Source organism: Salvia splendens, chromosome 9 (assembly GCF_004379255.2).
Source record: "Salvia splendens isolate huo1 chromosome 9, SspV2, whole genome shotgun sequence".
Classification (NCBI taxonomy): domain Eukaryota; kingdom Viridiplantae; phylum Streptophyta; class Magnoliopsida; order Lamiales; family Lamiaceae; genus Salvia; species Salvia splendens.
In genome coordinates this window covers 19,620,589-19,643,908 of record NC_056040.1, presented here as the reverse complement: position 1 = coordinate 19,643,908, position 23,320 = coordinate 19,620,589, and the positions used below count along the sequence as shown (strand labels likewise).

Sequence of the window (23,320 nt, the reverse complement as noted above, 5' to 3'; positions counted from 1 at the left end):
GAGAGTGAGGAGATGATTGCCTTGCTGAAATCCAACCTCTAGAAAGCAGTGGCTCGAATGGAACACCAAGCTAATAAACACAGGGTGGATCGAGAATATGAGATTGGTGACTGGGTGTGGTTAAAGTTACAGAAATATCGTCAGAAATCTATCCATGGGAAGCATCACAAGTTTGAACCGAAGTAGTTTGGTCCATATCAATTGACAGGCAGGGTGGGAAAAGTGGCTTACAAGCTGACCTTACCTCCGACAGCAGCTATCCACAACGTGTTCCATGTGTCCCTTCTCCGACCAGCGACAGCTCCAACTGGACCAGTGCCTGACCTACCCGTTATATCTCACATTAAAGACATTGTACCTCAGGCCATTCTCGATAGGAAGATGGTTAAGAAACACAATCAGGCTGTCACCCAGTGGCTCATCCATTGGAAGGATCATTCGCCGGCGGAGGCTTCTTGAGAGTTTGCTGATGTAGTCAAAGATAGGTTTCCTTGGTTCCTTGAGGACAAGGAACCTTAAAGGGGAGTGTTGTTGCATGCACGGTGCACGTGAGCTAAGATGAGTAGGTGCATGCAACGAGTTAGTTAAGGGAGAATAATCGGATCAGGAGAAGAATAATCAACATGAGTGACATCCGAGCTGGCGTGGGGTGATGTGGTGTGTGGTTGGGTAACGGCATCTGACAACAGAAGGATCGCGTGGCAGAGGCGTTAGAGGATTAGTATTTAAGCATAGGCCACTCTCATTCATTCTCATGTATGCTGTGTGATTGTTCTCAAGCTAGGATCCGAGGATTATCATTCTCTTGTTATTGTGTTCCTTGCGTTTCTCTTATTAATAAATCAGTGTTTCCATTGTGCGAATCGAGTGTGTTGCTTAGTTGCGATCTTAGTTATTCTGCTTGGAGCGCAACATTCTCCATCGCCGCCTTCACTCCATAGCCGTCGTCATGTCTTTCTTGTTTCGTCATTGGCCGTGACGTGGAGAGCTCCGAAGTCTGATCTGTGCTTATTTCTTCCTAACCCTAATTCTTCAATTTGGGAATTTTTTTTTTTGGATTCTGGTTTTGGGTGAGAGACTGAGCCCTAATTCTTCAATTTGGGAATTTTTTGGATTCTGGGTTTGAGTGAGAGACTGAGAGCCTATGATGATTTAATTACTAAATTTGAGCCAATTTATTTAACCATAGTTTTCTGGTTTATTATTTGATTGGGCTTTTCTGAATTCTGAATTTTGTTGTTTTGTTCAACATCGTTAGAACTAGAACTATGAATATAATTAATTTTCTGACTTAATTAATGAATCATTTAGACATTTAATTAGCAATTAAATAGAATAATTAGATCATCAGTCACCCTTTTAAATACTACTCCATATTACTACTACGAATTAGACGTCATTGCATAATTAATTATGCTAAAATAATTAACAATTTCAATAATATTAAATATATTCATATTTTGAAAAGGGTATAAATGTCTTTTTACACTATATATGTAATTTTATCTTGACTAAAGTCCCAAAATGGTCCCTAACATTTGACGGTTTTTTTATTTTGGTCCAAAACATTATCTTTTGAATTATTCGGTCTCTCACATTTGAAATCGGACCACATTTAGTCCTAAATTGACGGAATGGTTAAAATGTGACGGAATGTAACAGTCAACACAAATCAATTTTGACCAGATTAAGTTTTATAAAAATTCGATTTTTTTAAAAAAATAAACGCAAATTTGGTTCAAAATAATATAATCCATTTTCCGAGTCTTCTTGCCACTCGAGGGTACAAACTCCGGCCAAGAAGGGTTATGACCGCCATCATTTATCGAATACTTCCATATTGAATCAGTCTCAGATGGCTTTAAAAACTCGACTATCTTATTTTCCATCATATAATCAAGCTCATTCAGACAAACATTCATAGCAGATGGCTCAAAATTCCACAATAACCATAACTAGGCACCTCAGCAGCTTCCTCCGGAGAAAAATCGTAAAACGCCCTCAGCCAATAAGGGTCGGGCTTAGGCTCATCATCATTCAATATCCTCTTCCTCGTCTACCCCTTCTTTCTTTTCTTTCTACTCACATTCCTGCCCTCATCTTCCAATTACTTGTGATTTTTCCCTACCTCTCTCATCCCAGATTTAATCAAGCTCAATACCTTCTTATCTTTCACAGATTGTCCAACACATCCCAATACAACACTAGGATTTACATTACTAAAAATCTCACTTAAATCGCCTCGTATAAACTACAAGTAGCCAGCAAAATTACTCCTGATTGTTATAATAACCGTGTGAGGGTTCCTACCTGGGCGGAAAGCATGGGATTTTGCAGAAAATCGCGGCTCAAAAACAGGTTCCAGAATCATCAACAGCACCTCCTGAACCATAATCTAGGGTTCCAAGTGTCGATTGGAATTTATGTGCAAAAAGAACCCTAATCTATTCGAATGTTGTGAAGAGTTTAGAGAAGGAAGAGTTTGTTCGAAGTGTGGATGAAGGTTGCGTCGCTTCGCATCTCAGTCGAACATTTTTATTTTATTTTTTATTTGCAGGTTTTATATTTTAACTTATTTTGCATTTTTAAGTTTTAGGTTAATTAGGTATTAGCCCTTAATAAAACATAGTTATAAATCTTAATCTGGTCAAAATTGATTTAAATTGCGTTGACCGTCACATTTTAACCATTCCGTCAATTTAGGACTAAATGTGGTCCGATTTCAAATGTGAGGGATCGAATAATTCAAAAGATAATGTTTTTGACCAAAATAAAAAAAATACCAAATGTTAGAGACCATTTTGAGACTTTAGTCTTTTATCTTTAGTCCAAACATATAAAAGAATTACCTCATTTTCTACTCTGTCAGATTGATGATAAATTATCATAAACTAAGTTATCACATCTCAGCTACCAAACACCCCTTACTAATATGATCTGCTAAAAAAATGGCAGCAAAATTTGGCCAGCCAAAACTCTAGCTTTATATATGTATTTAGATATAGATATATAGATCGGGAGCATTAAGGTGACGCCATGTTTAATGTGACAAACACTAATCTTAGCCTTTAGATCTATAAGATGACACCTAGGATTAAATTGATGAAACAGAGTTCGGATTGCAATCTTATGTGTTGGATATTGCAAGCGTGGGTATTTTAGTTAATTCCCAAAAATTTAAATCAAAAACGAATTTGGTAATATGTAAACTGCAAACATTACTTGGTAATACTGCAATATTCGTAGAGTAATACTGCAATCTGGTAAGATAAAAAACTATTACGAATAGTGCAATCGCATAACATTGCAATATTCATAAAGTAACACTGCAATCTGGTAACAGATTGAAAATAAAGAATACCGATTTTGTCCTTCATCGTTTTTTTATGTTTCAGTTTAATTAAAATATGTTGTCACATGACACTTTGAGAATCACATAATCTTTATATCTAACGGCCTAAAATGATGATATGGTGTTACACTAAAAAGGATTATCCTATTAATACATCCCTATATATATCCCAATATAGATATAGACATATAGATTTCTTAGCTAAGTTACATAAAGATATATATGGCACATTATTTCATGCTAGATCTACTTTAATAAAAGGGCTTCATTGTTAAAAGTTCAACGTGTCAGTGGGAGATGAGCTATGTTAAAATTTATGCATGTATAGAAAAATCACGAACTTTTATTTAAATTTGATCAGAACATCCAAAAATTTTTACATAAAAGTAGTCAAATACATAAAGAACAAAGTCACACAACGTATGATACGGTGTATGACTTTGTTCTTCCAAGGATGCAGTAGCTCAGACCTCAAGGAAAAAGAAGCTACCCCTTGAAGATCCCTAGTTCTTCCATTTGAGCACGGAGATCTGAGCTACTGCATCCTTGGGAGGTTCGGACGATATTGGGGCTGTCATTACATATAACGTCAGCAAGCGGGTAGCTCCGATTGGCATGGAGGCTACTAGCGCTGCTGCAGACGCCACTCAATACGACAGACTTGTGGATGCCGCCGAGCAAGCCTTCATAGTCGGTGTCTCCACTTTCCCCAACAAAGACCACCACTTTCGACAAGTCCATACCCCACCGGAGATACAAATACCTGAACAACAAGTTCCCTATAATGATTTACCGCCTCATTTCCCTTACTAGTTGAGAATGAGATTGAGCATGCCTATATTCAAATGTGTGATGCACGAAGGACGTATCATAATGACCGCTTTAGGTTAATATGCTGTCTTTTCATCTCAAAATGAAGATGGGACATTTAGATATTAATCAGTTTTCAACTTTAGGCAAAAGATTACACACCTAGGCTGATATTATTCTGTCTCACAATATTTGGATAAAAAGGCATGACAAGAAAATTTATCGATATTAATGTTTACCTTAGAGCTTGGGAACGAGACGCCAGGACCGGGACTACGTTTATCTTGCTTCCATTTTGACAATAGATAACATTACAGCGTAATGCCTGGATTCTCATCAGCTTTCTCACCTCCCTCACAGGAGGGATCTGCAAAACAAGAAGTTATCAAGTAGCATGATGCTAATCATTGATACATAGGTAAGGCAAGCAGAACAAGCCAATAAAAAAATGCTAAATAAAAACTAATATTTCAAGCTTGAAATGTGATAGGCCTCAATACTCAAAGGATGAAATGTGTGAAGTAATGAGGACTTTACCACTCCAGGTTTCTGAACTTTAAATGAGTAGCAGTAGTCAGCTGAAGTTTCTTCATCTTCAACAACAATGTGTTCTTCCTTCTCTCCTTTTTTATCAGTTATAGAAGCTGCCCAACGTACTAATGTCTTTCTTAAACCCTCACCGCCCCAGCGGTACTCAATATGTGAATGATAATATAAGTCCACAACAAACGGGCTGTCTTCTGAATGAATAGATGAATAGTAAAGATCACCACCACTGTTGCAAATGAACGAGTCAAAGTCAGTAGGTTTCAGTCCTTCGGATTCCAGAAAGGCACGTATTTCTCTAATGTTGAGTGATGTTGCTAATATAAATCCCACTGAGCCTTCGGTCCTTTCTGTCTCTAAGACCTCAAAGATCTTCCTAACTGTTTCAGCAAAACCAGAACTTCCATCAGAGTCCACAGCAATAACAAAAATGTGTTTCCTCCTCCTAAGTGAAGGGAACTTCTGATCTCCTTTTTCAGTAGTAGAACCAGATTTCTGAGCACTCTTTGCCATACCCTTCGACCATGTTTGCATAGCATTTTCTATCTTGCTCCTTTGATCTCCCGAGTCTAAGGAACCATCAATATTTTCTCGGATGTCCTTACTTCCATCAAATGAGAATTTTAAGTTCAACGATATGTCATGTATGTCCCTCAACGAGTCACTTGGTGAATCTGACTCAGAACTTTCATCATCACTGCCGTCATTTTTGTTCTGCAGCCAGCGAGGTTTCCTCGGTTTGCAACTTGCGATTTTGGAGAGATACGTTTTACAATGTTCAGGCCATGAGAAAAGATGAATATTCTTCAATCCATTTGCTCGACATTTAGCCCAGAGATGCTTATCAGCAACCAGCTTCAAAAGAGCATCGGCTATAGCTTGCTGATCATGGGGATCGACAAGGATACTGTTGTCCAGTACCTACAACCAGTAAACGTAACCAATTATATATAATCTCTAAAAGAAAAATTATGTCCCATGAATCCTTATAGAAAGAGTCCTTATAGAAAGAGTACTGTCAGAAGAAAGTAAAATACCCTATCTATGTCAACAGGGCCACCATTTTTTGTTGCAACAATAGGTAAACCATGAGCCGCAGCCTGTTACAGAAATCACATTCGTGACCAACAGAAAATTGTATGTGTCAAGGCTTAAAAAATTGGAATTACAAGGGATACCTCAATCAGTGTAAGCCCAAAAGGTTCGATGAAAGCTGGATTTATGAAAACCCCCTGTCAAATGTAATACGCTTAGGCTTTAACTATAAGTCTATAACAGTGTTTCGTAAAAACCAAATAAAGGACATCAGAAAAGTTGTGTCCGAGGAAACACCAAGGGAATACAAGAAAATAGATAACAATCAAGTTGTAACATAACATTAAGGAGCAGTTTCACAAACATAAGAAAAACAAAACCCCCAAGGTCCTGATTCCTAAACATTATTGAAAGACTGAGATTTCAATTTCCAGTTTTCCATTGTTTTGCATCTTTTGACGACTTTTCATTTTTGTTACCTTTTTTCATATACTGACAAGCATAAATTCCTTCACCCTTTTTGCACGGTTAACCATATAGCTCATGCATGCAAGTCATCGGTGCTCGTCTAATAAAGGGTTTCAAATTCTTACTTCTATCTCTTCCATAAGGTGTAAAGTTTTATTTCATTCTCTTCCCAGTATAACATCATTCCATGGTTTTTAGAGATTGTAGACGAGTCAAGTGCGGAAAGATCCAAAACACATCCGCCCCCTTCTATGAATTCACATTGAAGGGCTGAATTAGTTATTTCAGTATAGAAAAAGTTACACCGACTTTCTCAAATGTGATTGTATAAAATAGCAAGATGTTATGTAGAGAATATTCTGAAATGTAAATTTTTCTTTGGGAAAATATATACTACTCAAGATATCTGCAACATCTCGAACAAAGACATTTCACTCATGAGAGACACTTCCAAGAAACGCAAATCTACTAGGTTGAACTACTTGCTAAGAAGCACAAAAAGGAATTAGAACCTTGTTGCAATTCTAAAAATCAGTTTTAGGACCAGTGGTACTGAAAACACTAAATCTGGAAGCTACTGACTCTAATAAACAATAATGTTTGCTTCGCGTGGGTAATCAGCTCGAAACCAAGAAATGTGAGGGTACCTTGGTCTTTGCTGCTAGACGATAGATGTCAGGAACATCTGACTGCTTGTGGTGTTTAGGATATGCTACTTGCCCATAGAGATCGTACTTATCAATCAGCTTAAGAATTGACAGAAGAACAGAAGCATTTGGGCCTGACATTTCATCAATATTATCACGACTTCCCATTATTAAAGTCTGCAAAGACAGAAAATTAGTAAATGTAAAACAAGAGTGTAGTAATCAGATGAGAAAGCATTCACCAATCCAAGTATTTGTTACTTACAAGATTAGCAAGCTCCCTTAAAGGTCTGCACTCCCCAAATGCTTTCACTAAGGTTGTCAGATTTTTCTTTGGATCTGGCCTGGCGAGTGCAAGAATCATAGGCTTCCTTGGGTTTGAAAAGAAACGCATTATCTGTGTCCCATAGATACAATCCTTCATTAACCGAGTACACTCTTAAACTTTCTCATAGAAACTTAATTATCTACTAGACACTTGACAGAACTTAGAAACAACTATAAGTAAGGAAAGGGGTTAGTTAACATATTTCACATGTAGTTAGCAATAGAATCAGTAGAAAAGGTCTTGCCATATTACTGGTTTAGTCCATGGATTATCTGTCTAACCTCAGTCCAGATTGGTGGATCCGGAGACTTTCCATCTTCGTCTGGTTCAGGTTCAGCATCCATGTCTCCATCATGTGGAATAATGTAATGAAATTCCATTCCAGGTGGGATTACCTGAAATAATATATTCACTAAGTGTAACAGAACCAGTAATAAGATATACCTCCAACTGCGGTGCAGAAAAAGCAGCTTTATATTCATTGACGAAGTTCTGAAAATATAGCAACATATGATGAAGGGGAATAAATCATTAGAAGTTTTCTCAAGCTTAAGGAGAGAGACTGGTTTCTAAAAATTGTCATGACTGAAGCAAAACTAGAGCGTGAAATATTTTCATCAAAATTGAGACATATGATGTAGTTCAGATCAGTAACAGAAAGCAAGATACTTGGTAGCAGCATGTTTAATGATTAAAGCAAGAAAGCAGTTTCTTTTCTTTTTTTTAGAAGTTGGAGGTGGAATCATTTTGAAAGAGGAATGCAAAAACCGCCTCTGGCAGTTTTGTCAGTGAAATCCACATTGAGTTGTGCACAATAAATCTGTGGCAGATCTGAATCAAAGAAAAATCCAGCAAGCAAACACATTTGCAGCTTTATACAACAGCCTATGCAATATGTTCCAAGAAGAAATATGAAAACAAAGCTGCAGAGCTAAGTAATTCTCAGCTTTAATCACTAACATATGAAATTAAAATGATGAAATCTAGTCCACTTCATCTCTGAAATACTAAAATGTACTTACAACCATGCGAGGCATGAACCTTCCATAGCAGTTCACATCACGCTTAATCCTGGCTCGTAACTTGCGCTCTAATATGGGGTCAAAACCATCATATAATCGCCACTGCTCCTCTATCTCCTGTCTGGTGCTAGTAATAACTATTTCAGAGGCATCGAGGGATAACTCTTCAGCCTCTATTCTTCGCATAATTTTATAAGTAGAATTGATCTCATCTCTCGATAGTCGGCCTTGTCTCAGAAGTTGTTCCAGTTTATCACGGCCTAATGAATGTCCCGTAAAAAGCATGGGAACATTCAGGGCACCAGACAAAAGGGCAGCGGAGTCACCTGCATCAGCATAGTGACCATGGATAGCTACAGGCCAAACTGGATGTCCATTTCCAATTTGCTCACCAAGAACTTTTGACATCTGAATAATATGGTTAAGAGCACCATCTACAAATTCAGGGATGTATGGCCATAGTAGCTCTTTTTGTATATATTTATCTTTTGGCCCAAAAGGGACCCGAACTATATAAGCACCACTACTCTCTCCCATCTCATCCATCAAACCCTCAGAATTTCTTGGTGGCAGCATCTCTGTGGGTTCACCGTAACTCCAGTCTACTTCCGGAGATGAAACTTGTCTAGTTAGTAGATCAACGCGATATACACCTGGCATTGAACCTAGAGCTCTTGCCAGTTCAACAACATACTTTACCTGAAAAAAACATTGAAGATGATCATCCTTACCAGACAGAACTTCAACAAATATCAATGAGAACAAGTTCAGCAGGATCAGCCGGTACCTGGCCACCAGTATCAGAATCACGGCCAAGCTCCATGTTTTCACCACGTATCAAACCATGAAGGCTGCAAGAGTCTAGTTGTCAAGAAAGCATGCAACTAAGTACAAAATTGTTTTTTACAATAATTTGAGGAAAGGCATTAGATAATGAAACTTGCATGCCCCAAAATATAGAAAGCTCTCATTCAATAAATTTGCTGACTTGAACTTCACACTGGGTGGTACCAGAATGTACATATGATTGACAATTGAATAGGAGAGCATGGAAGTGGAATAAATTACTCAACGCATAATAACATTTATATTAATTATTCTCATCCCAATAGAAAACATAAACCATACCTAATCAATACAATGTACAACTTTTTCCCCTTCTGTTGACTAGCCCAGGCCTCCATGGTTTCAACTGAACTGATTCTAGGCAGCCGGGCTTTATTGGTTTCACCATGAGATGAAAGGTCACTAACTACATCCCCTTTCTCTCCCTCAGATAGGTCCTCAGACATATCAGCAACTGCTTCTCTCCGACCTCGTTCTCGCTCAAGCCGCCGTTTGTTCCTTCTCTGTGCCTCCTCCCCTTCGAGCTAAAAACAATAATTACTTTTAAGAGGGGTTTTATGCACAACATCAAATTTGGCCTTATAACAGAAGAGTATCTACTAGTGATGAACAGATCCATGCCTATATCTGTTTGGCATGATTATGCCCTATATTTGACTTCAAAGCAAACATGAAAATAACACGCATAACTGCTAAGAACTAATAAACCTAATGGGGAGAAAATTTCCAGAAATCATCAAGTATTGATTATGGAGCATCTAAGAAACTACACTACAATTGAGATAATTCACCACCTCATACTTTAGTCTGATAACTGTTTATAGTAAGTAAAACGCCCGGTTATAAGTTTCAGGATCCAACTACAATAAACAAATATGTAAACACGGATAATTAATGTCCAAGACATATACGTAGTAATCCTGCAAAAGATAGCAGCCATAGCAGTTTGAGTCTATAATATTTCCCTCAGTGATCGCCTATTTCACAGTGAAATTCGGAGACAATAGTGATATGAAGCTACGGTACATGGTCACAAACTCACAATAAGCTTTTGAACAAGAAGCTAAAATAGCAATGTTGAAGCATGCTAACCATGGCACATGAAATAAATAGACAGAATTTTTTCCAATTTATGCCACATGGACACTAGCATTGCAACTAAACTCTGTTCTGATTACCTTCATACTTGCATTATTCTCTTAGTGTACATTATAGCTAATCGTACTTTTATTTCACTATGATATTAAGCAGCAACGAACTAAATAGCTAATAATTTTGAACTAACTAGCTTGCATTACTACAGATTTAGCATCAATTTCATGCTTCCAAACAAAAATTATACAGTGGAAAAAAAACATAATTCATGCTTCCAAACATAAACAGAAAGGGAAAAAAAAGTAAAAAGTGATCACCGTAAATAGCTCCTAATCAACATTAATTCATTATTGAAAAGCAGAAAAAGGAAAGAAAAAAAAGGACCTGCTTTTTCTGGCGAGCCAAATTCCAAATCCGCCAGCACATGTTCTCCAGCCTCGTATTCCTCTCCTGCGGACTCCGCGTCGCCTGCGCCTACAAATCCGCACATTACGCATCAAACGCATATACACATTTGCAGAGTGGGAGAGCAAAATCGCAGTGAGAATTAGTAGTAACATACTCGGAGCCATGTGCGGTGGAAGTCGGTCTCATCGAATCCGGTAATGACCTCCTCGACGAAGTATCTGGTAGGGCTGAACCTCCCCCTCTCCCGCAGCAGAAGGGACGACTTTGCTTCGTCGATGCCGGGGCCAACATCTAGAATCGCTTCCAAGTAGCTGTTTATCCAATCATTTCCCGCCATCGATCTATCACTTCTGCTTTGTTTTCGGAATTGATGAATGATGATGATGATCAGTGTACAGAGAGATGGGGGAGGATGTTTCTGGAGGTGGTGAGTGAGTGAGTGACTGAAATAAATATAAATTGTAGAGAGAGAAAGTGAAAGATTCTGGGAATATTGAAAGAGAGAGAAAGAGAGATGACTCGGCTGTTACGTTTCGTTTTGGGATTATACATTTTCTAAAATAGAGGAAACTAAGTTAGTTTAATTTTATTTTATACTGGTTTTAGTAGTAAAGCATAATTTTATGATTATAAAATAGAGGTATAAGATATTATACGAAAATGCATAGCTATATTTGGAAATAAGAGAAAGCAACGTGGTTTTGTCCAGTGAAAGTGCAGTCATATTGGTCGGCTTTCTAAGGTCGATTGACACATTTCAAAAATAATCAACAGTCATCAACCTCCTTTTTATTTTGGATTTAATTGAGTCGCACTATTTCATTTTCGATTTTTCGAAAGTTATTTAAGTCATTTTTCATGGCATCCTTTCATCTCTTATTTTATTCATTTTTTTATTTAATTTTATTTTTATTTAATTTAGACTAAAGTCTCAATTTGGTCCTTAACATATTGCGTTTTTTATTTTGGTCCAAAACATTATCTTTTGAATTATTCGGTCCCTCACATTTGAAATCGGGTCACATTTGGTCCATTTTGGACGGTTCCGTCAAATTTTTGACAGTTTTAATTACCGGGATACAAATCCGTCACTAACGGGGAGAAACTGATCCGTCACAAATCCGTAACAAATTCGTCACAAAACACACACTCTCTCCCAAAAACCCCTCTCCATTTCTCCTCCCAAAAGAAAAAAGAAAAAATGGAAACCGCCGCATCTCCTACCTCCCTCAAACAAACCCACACTCCCAATTCCTCCCCAAAACCCGCCAAGAAGAGCTTCGTCGCCTCTCTCCGCTCCCCCTCCTTCAAAGAAGACACCTACTTCATCTCCCACCTCAAAAACTCCGAGCGCAAAGCCCTCAAAGAGCTCAAGGACAAGCTCACGGCCTCCCGCGGCGCTGATTCCATGTGGGGCATTCCTCTCCTAGGCAATGCCGACGTCGTCCTCCTCAAATTCCTCCGCGCTAGGGATTTCAGGGTGCAGGACGCCCTCAACATGCCGGTGAAGTGCCTCAACTAGCGGAAGGAGTTCGACGACGACGCCATTTTGGAGGAGGATTTGGGGCTTAAGGAGCTCGGAGGCTCCGTCGCGTATATGGACGGTTTCGACCAGTGCGGGCATCCTGTTTGTTATAATGCCTATGGGGTTTTCAAATATAAGGAGATGCATGAGAAGGTTTTTGGAGATGAGGAGAAATTGAAGAAGTTTTTGAGGTGGAGAGTCCAGATTCTCGAGCGAGAGATTAAGCTTTCCATTTCAAACCAGGCGGCGTGAATTCCATTATTCAAATCACGGATCTTAAAGATATGCCCAAGAGAGAGCTCAGAGCTACTTCAAATCACATTCTCTCTCTATTTCAGGATAATTACCCCGAAATGGTTGCTAGGAATGTGATGGTTGGGCGAGTTTTTGATGGTGATGAATGCTGGTAAATATAGATCACGACACAGAGATTTACGTGGTTCGATTTACTGAGGTAAATCTACGTCCACGGGAAGAAAGGAGGGCAGAGTTGTATTGCTTGATCTGGTTTACAGCTTACAATACAGACTTGCTATCTGATATTTGATCTCTAGAGAACTTGACCTCTGTCTATCTGATCTAAGTTCTATTTATACATTGAACTAAGATCGTGGCTTGCATCACCACTAATGATGGTTGTGGATGTCGTGGAGGTCATGGAGATCCTGCATGGGTCCACTATCTCTTTGTCTGGTCCACTATCCTGCATGAGATCCTGCATGAGTCCACTATCTCTCTGTTTGGTCCACTATCCTGCATGAGTTGACTATCTCCCAGTTCGGTCGAATACTGAGACCGAACTGCTGAACTATTGCCGAGCAGCTTTTGCCGATCTGAGAGTAGAGCTTGATTGGTCGGCTTTTACCGAGCTGTAGGCTGGGGCCGAACTCTTTGGTAATGCCGAACTGATAGCTGTAGGCTGGGGCCGAACTCTTTGGTAATGTTTAGTACGTACCCCATCACTACCCCCCCCGAAAAGCGAAGTGAATCACTTCGGCGAAGCGAGTCACTTCGGCATTCTGATAAATGAAATTTTTATTTCGCTTCTAACACTGCGTATTTACAGCTCGGCGAAAAAATTTCATCGTGCTCGTCCTCGGTCTTATGAAGTAAAGTTCTTTGACCGGACTCGTCCTCGGTCTTATGAAGTAAGCTTCTTTGACCGGACTCGTCTTTGGTCTTATGAAGTAAACTTCTTTGACCGGACTTGGTCCTCGGTCTTATGAAATAAACTTCTTTGACCGGACTCGTCTTTGGTCTTATGAAGTAAACTTCTTTGACCGGACTCGTCTTTGGTCTTATGAAGTAAATTTCTTTGACCGGACTAAGCTTGTGTCCTAATTCGGCGAGTTTTATCGCGTGGATCGGACTTTCCCTTGTCCTAATTCGGCGAGTTTTATCGCGTGGATCGGACTTTCCCTTGTCCTAATTCGGCGAGTTTTATCGCGTGGATCGGACTTTCCCTTTGTTGCAGTTCGTTTCAGACGAACTGCTTGTTTCTTAAGCTGAATTGTGGTCTTGTATCCTCCTTAGAAGCTTGGACTCACAATCGTTGGCTTATATATGTTCTAAGAAGGGGATCAGCCTTTAAAGAACAAGATACCTCAGTAACATTTGTAAGAGACGACACGCACATAGACAGACAAAACGCACATAGACAAACCAAACGCACATAGACAAACCAAACGCACATAGACAAAAAAGGACGAACAAGCACAAAGAAAGCACATACCTCTAGGACCGAACTAGACACAAGACTGACTGACCGGACTGTCTCTTACAAATGGAACTTCTTGAGGTTGGAAATGTGCCATGTTCGGGGTACTTGTTCTCCTGACATGTGAGTCAATTTGTAAGACCCTTTGCCGAGGACTTCTGACACCCGATATGGACCTTCCCATGTGGGTTCGAGTTTGCCCAGCTTTTCTGCTCGGCTTACTTCGTTGTTTCTCAAGACGAGATCTCCCACTTGAAATTGCAGCTTTTTCACCCTTTGGTTATAATACCGGGCTACTTGCTCCTTGTACTTGGCTGCTTTTATGCAGGCCAATTCTCTTCTTTCTTCGGCCAGATCTAGTTCGGCTCTCAGTCCGTCATCATTCATTTCTGAGGAGAAATTTAGAGTTCGGGGACTGGGTACGCCGATCTCAACCGGAATCACGGCTTCAGTGCCGTACACCAGACTGTACGGAGTTTCACCGTTGGAGGCTTTGGGTGTAGTTCGGTAGGACCATAGGACTTGAGGGAGATTTTCTACCCATTGTCCTTTGGCTTGTTCTAACCGAGCTTTTAACCCTTTCACCAAGATACGGTTTGTTACCTCCGTTTGTCCGTTTGCTTGTAGATGGGAGACCGAAGTGAACCGCTGTTGAATATTCAGCTCTTGGCACCAATTCTTGAATGTCTTGTCGGTGAACTGAGTCCCATTATCCGAAATGAGGATGTGGGGTATGCCAAATCGGCACACTATGTTCTTCCAGACGAAATCCAATGCCTTTGAGCTCGTTATCGTAGCTAATGGTTCAGCCTCTACCCACTTTGTAAAGTAATCCACGGCAACGATAAGGAATTTCATTTGCCGAGGAGCTTGTGGTAGTGGCCCTACTATGTCTATGCCCCATTGCATAAAAGGCCAAGGGCTTTGCATAGCGTATAGATCGGTCTGCGGCATCCTTGGGATATTTGCATGAATTTGGCACTTCGTACATGTTTTGACGAGCTGCACTGCTTCTTGTACCAAAGTTGGCCAATAATACCCCCATCTCAGAACTTTTGTAGCTAAAGCTCTAGCTCCGATGTGGCTACCGCAAGATCCTTCATGAACTTCTCTAAGGATGTAGTCCGTCTCTTCTGGCCCTACACATCGCAATAACGGCTGAAGGTAGGACTTTCTGTATAGGACTCCTCCATGAAGTTCGTACCGAAGTGCTCGGCATGTGATTTTCCGAGCTTCTCTCTTATCCTCGGGCACTTGTCCTTGATCTAGATACTGTAAGATCGGCGTCATCCAGTTCGGCGAGCTGGCTACTGAATGTACCTCAGCTTCATCAATGCTTCGGTGCATCAATTCCTCCACCTTTGAACTTGGATATGAGGCTAACTTACTTAAAGTATCTGCTCGGCTGTTTTCCGCTCTGGGAATGCGGATTATCCGAAAATAAGAGAAACTTCGGCTAATGCTTTGCGCTTTGTCCAAGTATTTCCTCATCCTCTCATCACGGGCTTCACTTGTACCCAACATGTGATTCACTATGACTTGTGAATCACAATGGATTTTGAGAGACTTGATAAATAGACTTTGCGCTAGCTGGAGTCCGGCAAGGAGAGCTTCGTATTCGGCTTCGTTATTAGTGGTTGGGAATAAGAACCGAAGTGAATAAGTTACCTCGTGTCCGTCGGGAGCGATAAGTAGAATACCAGCTCCACTTCCCGTTTTATTCGAAGCTCCATCTACGAATCCGCTCCAGCAATCCGGTGGCTCTACTTCGGATTCCAGGGGCTGTGCTAGTTCGGTATTGGCAGAATTTTTCTGTTCGGCAATGACAGGGATTGCTTGATCGAACTTTGCCTCTGCAAGAAAATCTGCCAAGGCTTGTCCCTTGATGGCTTTCCGAGGTAGGTATTCGATTGAGTGTTCTCCCAACTCTATGGCCCATTTGGCGATTCTGCCTGATGCTTCTGGCTTGGTCAAAACTTGCCGAAGTGGAAGATCGGTTAAGACGCATACCTTGTGAGCATAGAAATATGGCCGCAGTCTCCTTGCTGCATTTACTAATGCCAGAGCAATTTTTTCCAGAGGTTGATACCTTGTTTCTGGACCTCTTAATGCTCGGCTTGTAAAGTAGATGGGAAGCTGCTTTAGGCCTTCTTCTCGTACAAGCACCGCGCTAATGGTCTGATCCGATGCCGCTAAGTATAAGAATATCACTTCGGCATCTGTTGGAGCAGAGAGAATAGGAAGCTCGGCTAAATAACTTTTGAGCTCGTCAAAAGCCTTTTTCTGCTCGACTCCCCACTCAAACTTTGGTGCCTTTTTCAACACATTGAAGAATGGCATTTGCTTTTCGGCTGCTTGGGAAAGGAATCTATTCAGTGCGGCTAGACATCCAGTTAGCCTTTGCACATCATGTATGGACTTCGGTATTGCCATGTTCTGAACAACTTGAACTTTTAGCGGATTTGCCCTGAGTCCTTCCTTTGAAACCCAACAACCTAGAAACTTTCCCGAATCTACCAAAAAGGTACATTTTTGGGGGTTGAGTTTGAGGTTGGCTTTTCGGAGCACGTCGAGAGTGGACTTGAGATTGTCTTCGTACTCCGAAGTGCTTCTGCTTTTAACGACTATGTCGTCAACATACACTTCAACCTCTTTTCCGATCAAATGCCGAAAAAGCTTATCTACCATCCTTTGATATGTGGCTCCGGCATTCTTTAAACCGAACGGCATCTTTTTATAAGCAAAGATGCCGAAGTCAGTAATGAAAGCCGTTTTTGGAGCATCATTCTCATCCATTAAGACTTGGTGGTAGCCTTTGTATAAATCAAGAAAACAGAAAATTTCGAAGCCGATCAAAGCTTCTACTTTTTTATCTATGTTCGGAAGGGGATAGCAATCTTTAGGACAGTGCTTGTTTAGATCGGTAAAATCTATGCACATCCGCCATCCTCCTTCTTTTTTCTTGATCATCACAGGATTGGCCACCCAAGAGGGATATTTCACCTCGAATAATACATCCGCTTTCAGTAATTGGCGGACTTCGTCATGGATGACTTGATTTCTTTCTGCCGCAAAGAGTCTTTGCTTCTGTTTTATAGGCCGGACTGAAGGATCAATATTTAACCGATGAGTGATTACCTCAGGGGGCACTCCGGTCATATCCAACGGAGACCATGCAAAGACATCTTTGTACTCCTTGAGGAGCTGGATGGTCTTTTCCCGGAGTAGAGGCGTTCCCGCGAAACCGATCTTGACCGTTCTGGATGGATCATCTTCGTATAACTGAACGATCATTGAGTTCGGCTCTGGTGTGACTTCGGTCATTTCGCTTGCCTCTGACTCCGGCTGCTGTGATTGCTATGCTTGATGATGCCGATCTGATTGCTCGGCACTTTTAAGCGCAATCTGCAGACACTCTTTTGCTCTCTTTTGATCACCTCGGATGACCGCTATCCCCCCTTTAGTGGGGATCTTGATGGTGAGGTGATAAGTAGAGCAAACGGCCCGAACTGCGTTGAGCCAGTCTCTTCCCAGGATGATGTTGTACGGGGACCGAGCTTTTACCACAAAGAATTCGATCATCGTACTGGAGCTTGTAGGCGCTTTTCCCACCGTGATCGGAAGGCTGATAATACCTTCAGGGCGGGTATCCTCCTGGGCGAAACTTTTCAGAGGAAGTGGAGCCGGACCGAGCCGAGCTGGATCCACTTCTAGTTTATCGAAACATTCTTTAAAAAGAATGCTGACTGACGCTCCTGTATCCACAAACACTCTGTGGATCAGTTTGTTTGCCACTCCGGCTTGGATGACAATAGCGTCTTGATGAGGAGAGATGGCTGGGACGGGATCTGCATCTGAAAATGTAATCACTTCGTCCTGCTTCAGTCTTTTATGCGTTGGCTCCTCTCGATTGAAGCCTCTGCGCTCTGACTTCAGGGACGATTTAGTCTTCCCGGCTGGGAGAGCGTCAATAGTCAGGATTACTCCATCATATTGCGGCTCGTCATCGTCTTCGGGATCCTGTTGCCTTTTCGGATCCTGAGGAGCGCAGTTCGCACCTCTCTGTTTCTTGTTCTTTTTCGGCTGCTTGCTTTGGTATTTTTTTAACGTCCCTGCTTTCACAAGAACATCAATACCTGCAGCCAAATGTCGGCACTCCTCGGTATCGTGACCGTGGTCTTGATGGAAGGAGCAATATTGATCCTGAGGTCGACGCGCGGCCGATTTCGTCATCCGCTTTGGTTTTTCGAACATATCGGAATGCAGTTCGAAAATTTCCGCTCTCGACTTGTTCAATGGTACGAACTGAGCGGGCGGCTTCTCAGGATTGAGACGTGGCCCCAATCGGTCTTGCACCGGAGTCCTTTGAAGCCTTTCAAAAGGAGTTCGGCGAGGATGTCCCTGATCGCCAAAAGGAGTTCGGCGAGGATGTCCCTGATCGCTATGATCGGGCTTCCTCCTGTCTCCTCGGGATGAGCTGTCTAAAGACCGTTTGCGACAGTCTGCCTCATCGGCACGGGAGAACTGGTCCGCAATGTCCCACATCTCTTGAGCTGTTTGCGGACTGCATTCCACGAGCTTTCTGTAGAGAGCTCCGGGCAGGATTCCATTTTGGAATGCCGAAATGACAAGTAGATCATTGAGATCATCTACTTGTAGGCATTCCTTGTGGAATCTCGTCATAAAGTCGCTGATCTTTTCGTCGCGACCCTGACGTATAGAAAGCAGCTGAGCCGAAGTGATTCGGGCTTCCGCTTTCTGAAAGAACCTCCTGTGGAAAGCATCCATTAGATCTCGGTAAGATCTAATGCTGCCTTGGGGGAGGCTATCGAACCACCTTCTTGCGTTCCCGATAAGCAGCTCGGGAAACAGCTTGCACATATGGACCTCATTGAGACCCTGGTTCGCCATGTTATACTGATAGCGTCCCAGGAAGTCATGAGGATTCTCTAACCCGTCATAAGTCATCGACGGAGTTCGGTAGTTCTGTGGCAAGGGAGTTCGGGTGATATCGTCCGAGAACGGAGTCTTCAATGCTCCGTACATGGCGAACCCGACATCTCTTCGGTATGGAGGAGATGGAGTTCTCCTGTGATTCCGGTACCGAGGAGGAACAGGAACATGTCGGGGTTGAGGATTCTTCTTCCTGGAAGACACGGCACTACTGCGGTAGTGACTTTCATGTCTGGATGAGGAGGGAGAATCCACTGTTTTCGTCTCTGGCTTTTGGCCTGTTTGCAGGAATGTTAAGAATTCATCCTGCTTCTCGGCCAAAAACAACTTGACAGCCTCGTTCAAATCGGGCTGCTGGGAAGACTCGGTGCGACGACTTCTGGAGTGGCTTGTTCCTTCACCGTGAGGACTGGAGACAGATTTCTCACGAGGCTGCTTTCCAGGCCTACGGGCTGCTGGACTAGCTTCCTCACATTCCTCACGGACGGAAGTATGGGTATTACGCGATCTGGTATGCATTTTTTTTTGGTGGAAGAGGATCAAAAACTCGCTTTTATCACAGTTTTGGTTCTCTGTTTCCCACAGACGGCGCCAGTGATGGTTGGGCGAGTTTTTGATGGTGATGAATGCTGGTAAATATAGATCACGACACAGAGATTTACGTGGTTCGATTTACTGAGGTAAATCTACGTCCACGGGAAGAAAGGAGGGCAGAGTTGTATTGCTTGATCTGGTTTACAGCTTACAATACAGACTTGCTATCTGATATTTGATCTCTAGAGAACTTGACCTCTGTCTATCTGATCTAAGTTCTATTTATACATTGAACTAAGATCGTGGCTTGCATCACCACTAATGATGGTTGTGGATGTCGTGGAGGTCATGGAGATCCTGCATGGGTCCACTATCTCTTTGTCTGGTCCACTATCCTGCATGAGATCCTGCATGAGTCCACTATCTCTCTGTTTGGTCCACTATCCTGCATGAGTTGACTATCTCCCAGTTCGGTCGAATACTGAGACCGAACTGCTGAACTATTGCCGAGCAGCTTTTGCCGATCTGAGAGTAGAGCTTGATTGGTCGGCTTTTACCGAGCTGTAGGCTGGGGCCGAACTCTTTGGTAATGCCGAACTGATAGCTGTAGGCTGGGGCCGAACTCTTTGGTAATGTTTAGTACGTACCCCATCAGAAGGTGATGTGATGATTCATTCATTCTGATTCTTCAAACAAAAAATGCGCTCACCATACACAACATCCCCCCCCCTTTTCTTCTTTTGTAATTGGAGTTCGAATTTGGTGGTGCAGATTTTTATAAACGTGCCGTGGTACTTCAGTTTGCTGTATTCAGTGATCAGTCCGTTTCTGACGCAACGAAGCAAGAGCAAGTTCGTGATATCCAAGGAAGGAAATGCTGCTGAAACTCTTTACAAGTAAGAGTTTTTAATTTGTTTGTTTCTCTCTAGATTAGTGACGGATTAGTGACGGATCAGTTTCTCCCAGTTAGTGACGGATTAGTGACGGATTTGTGACTCGGAAATTAAAACCGTCAAAAATTTGACGGAACCGTCCAAAATGGACCAAATATGATCCGATTTCAAATGTGAGGGACCGAATAATTCAAAAGATAATGTTTTGGACCAAAACCAAATTGGGACTTTAGTCTTTAATTTATTAAACATAATTTTTTTAAATCGCATATTAAAAAAGAAGTGTTTCAAGTAATAAGAACGAAGTGAGTATTGATATTGTGGATAAGTTGTCTTTGGAAGCAAATTACACTTTCATTTACATGGCTTTTGAAAAGTCATAATGTGGATGTGGAACTATATATGTATTGATTTTCATATTCCAACGAGCTAATTTTATTTGTGAAAAATATTGAGTAATTGGTCAGATGTTCATCTTATGAAATTTACTTAGGACTCTTGATCCATTTGCAAGTGATGACTCTTCCGGAAGATGGAACTAATTTCATTTCAAGATTGACTTGTTTCTAGGGCATCTCCAGTGGCAATAGTCCAGCAATAGCCCAGCCACAAACTTCTCCTGCCATATCATCAATAATAAAAATTATCATGTCACATCATCAGGACAAGCAAATAGCCCAGCAATAGCCTAGCCACATCACCCCTAATTATATAAAACAAATAATTGACAATCACACAAAATACGGAATTAAAAGTACGACACAGATAAGAGAAAATTCAATACTATTATTTAAATTAAAAAAATACAATAAAAAAATACATTAATTTTAAAAAAAATTACATTATTTTAAAAAAAACACGACCCCCGCCTCACTCCTCGTCTCCGTCGCCCCCTCGCCACCGTCACCATCGCTGGCGCCTCCGTATCCTCCGGAACCCCCCGGTGCCCCCCCCCCGGATCTCAAATCGTCACGCATGCTCACGAGCATTGCGTGAAGAAAACTCTTCTCCTCGGGGTCCGTCGCCACCCGCCATTCGGCTAACGTCTTGGCCATCTGAGCGTCCTTTTGTTGACGTGCGAAGAATTTGAGATCCTCTGTCTACTGGCCAAGGGGGGATGTCGACTGTACCTCCTGGGACCCCCCCCCCGGCCTCCCATTGCACCCGCCTTTGACCAACCGGGCGAGTGCGGCGAGCAAACGCGAGAGGGGACGGGAACTCCTGTGCATCCTCCAGGAGGTCGTGGGAACCGCCGCTGTAATCACCGGTATAGTTCAGTCGTTGCTTCTTCGGCCAGCCAGCGTCGACACCTGCCCGGAATGTCTCAAAGTCGTTCAGCACCTCGTAGCAGTTCCAATAGGTGAACTCCTTATACAACCCGGGATGGGGGAAGGCTTTCTCCGCTATCCTCCTGCAGTCATCCTCCGTTTGGCCACTGCTCTGCATGCGGAGGGCGTTGGCGTACAAGCCCGAAAATCGGGAGACCCCAGCCCTGATTCGGTCCCACCCCTTCCGGCACTCCTCCCCGGTGCGCGGCCTCCCCTCCGGGCAAAATCTCATGTAGGCTGCAGCAATTTTGGCCCACATGTTGATGATCCTCTGATTGTTCGAAGTCAGAGGATCATCACAGACACTCACCCACGCCTTGGAAAGCGCGACGTTCTCCGCGTCCGTCCACTTCCTCCGCACCGAGGGGTCGTCCTCGACCGGCTGCGACGACTGGTCGACCCTCTTGTCCTTCCCCTTGCCCTTCTTCTTTGCGGGGCCCCGACCCCGCCCTACTCCCCCTGTTTGAACGGGAGTTTCCGGAACACCGAGAAGATCAATCCACTACTCCTCTAAGGAGAAAGTCTCATATTGTGTGAACTGCGGCTCCGTTGGGGTCGTTGTGTGCGAAGATTCAGTCGAAAAATCAAAACTGGGGTGATAGATGTTTCCCCCCCGGCGTCCCCTGCGTCGCCGGTACCCCCCGCGGCGTCCCTTGCGTCGCCGGTACCCCTCCCGGCATCATCTGCATCCCGGGACCCTACCCCGGCATCATCTGCATCCCGGGTGTCCACCCCGGCATACTCCCCCCGAGTGCCATCCCGGGCATCATCTGCTGCCACGGGTACATGTTGTAGTACCCGGGCATCGGACCCCATCCACCTCTCACAGGTACCGGGGGGATTTGAGACCCGCTCGTCACTAAAGTACCTTCGTTGTTGTTCTCCATTTTGCGTTATTGATATTGTACAGAAATAAAGATAGAGAGAGTACTCGTTAAAACAAGTGGTGTGAATGAAAATGACGTGTAAATCGCATATGTATAGTGTTTCGAAAATTTAAAAAAAAAATTAATTCGCTCGCCGGTCCTGAGCCTGCAATGGCGGCGAGCGGACCGGCGAGCGCTCGCGAATCGGCCAGCGCTAGCCGATTTTTTCGCCGAATTGGCGCTCGCCGGTTCCAATGGTTCGGCGAGCGGACCGGCGAGCGCCGGAAATCGGCTAGCTTGCCCGCTCGCCTCCATTGGAGATGCTCTAAGTCAAATAAAAATGCTGAACATGAAAATACTTGAGAGTTTTTCTAAATAAATATGAATAAAACATATGTAGTTCAACTTCCTCGCGGCGCTAATTTTTCGATCACATTTGCTTTCTTATTATTTATAGGATATAGCAATAGCCAATACTTAGCTTCATGATTTATTTAGCTACTCCATCCATCCATTACAGCAATCTTATTCTTATAAACAATACAAATTTTTTTATTCAACTAATAAAATAGAAAAGATACAAAAAAATTGAAATACTATTGTATATAATGAGTCCATTTTATTAATTTGTATAGTAAAATTTACCAAGAATAAAAGATAATTTTTGTGAATGAAACCAATTAAATAAAGAAATACTAGTATGACTATAAACAAAGAAGTGTTATTTATACCTAGAGCTAGAGATTATTTATTGCAAGATATAGTTTCAGTATCGATATGTGTAATAAGTTTATTTATGTATCTAAATTAAGCCTGACAAAATTTTAGTTTTAATTACCTACTTTTATCAGTATATGTTGTCGCGTGAAGCACTTCAAAGTTTAAAGTTTGCTTGCTTTAGAAATTTCTCCAGACTTTACGGCTCACGTTTAAAGGTGTTATAAAAT

The 23,320-nt window shown here is 42.1% G+C and overlaps 1 protein-coding gene and 1 pseudogene across 2 annotated transcripts; one reads left to right on the top strand and one right to left on the bottom strand.

The window, feature by feature from the left end:
- Window positions 1-3,675: 3,675 nt before the first annotated feature.
- LOC121748656 (probable sucrose-phosphate synthase 1) lies at window positions 3,676-11,087 on the bottom strand. 2 transcript variants are annotated; one of them, XM_042143137.1, is made up of 13 exons: window positions 10,712-11,087; window positions 10,534-10,623; window positions 9,337-9,578; window positions 8,996-9,059; window positions 8,209-8,907; window positions 7,468-7,581; window positions 7,124-7,255; window positions 6,859-7,035; window positions 5,887-5,940; window positions 5,746-5,808; window positions 4,700-5,629; window positions 4,402-4,529; window positions 3,676-4,115 (listed from the first exon to the last, which is right to left on the bottom strand). In XM_042143137.1, exons 1-13 carry the CDS (start codon window positions 10,892-10,894, stop codon window positions 3,839-3,841), a joined length of 3,153 nt encoding a protein of 1,050 aa, XP_041999071.1. In that variant the 5' UTR covers window positions 10,895-11,087; the 3' UTR covers window positions 3,676-3,838. The 2 variants fall into 2 exon arrangements, with proteins under 2 accessions (XP_041999071.1, XP_041999072.1); XM_042143138.1 differs by lacking the exons at window positions 10,534-10,623; window positions 10,712-11,087 and having other exon boundaries at window positions 8,996-9,069; window positions 9,337-9,477.
- Window positions 11,088-11,731: 644 nt separating this feature from the next.
- Window positions 11,732-20,186, top strand: LOC121749267 (annotated as a pseudogene).
- The last annotated feature ends 3,134 nt before the right edge of the window (window positions 20,187-23,320 follow it).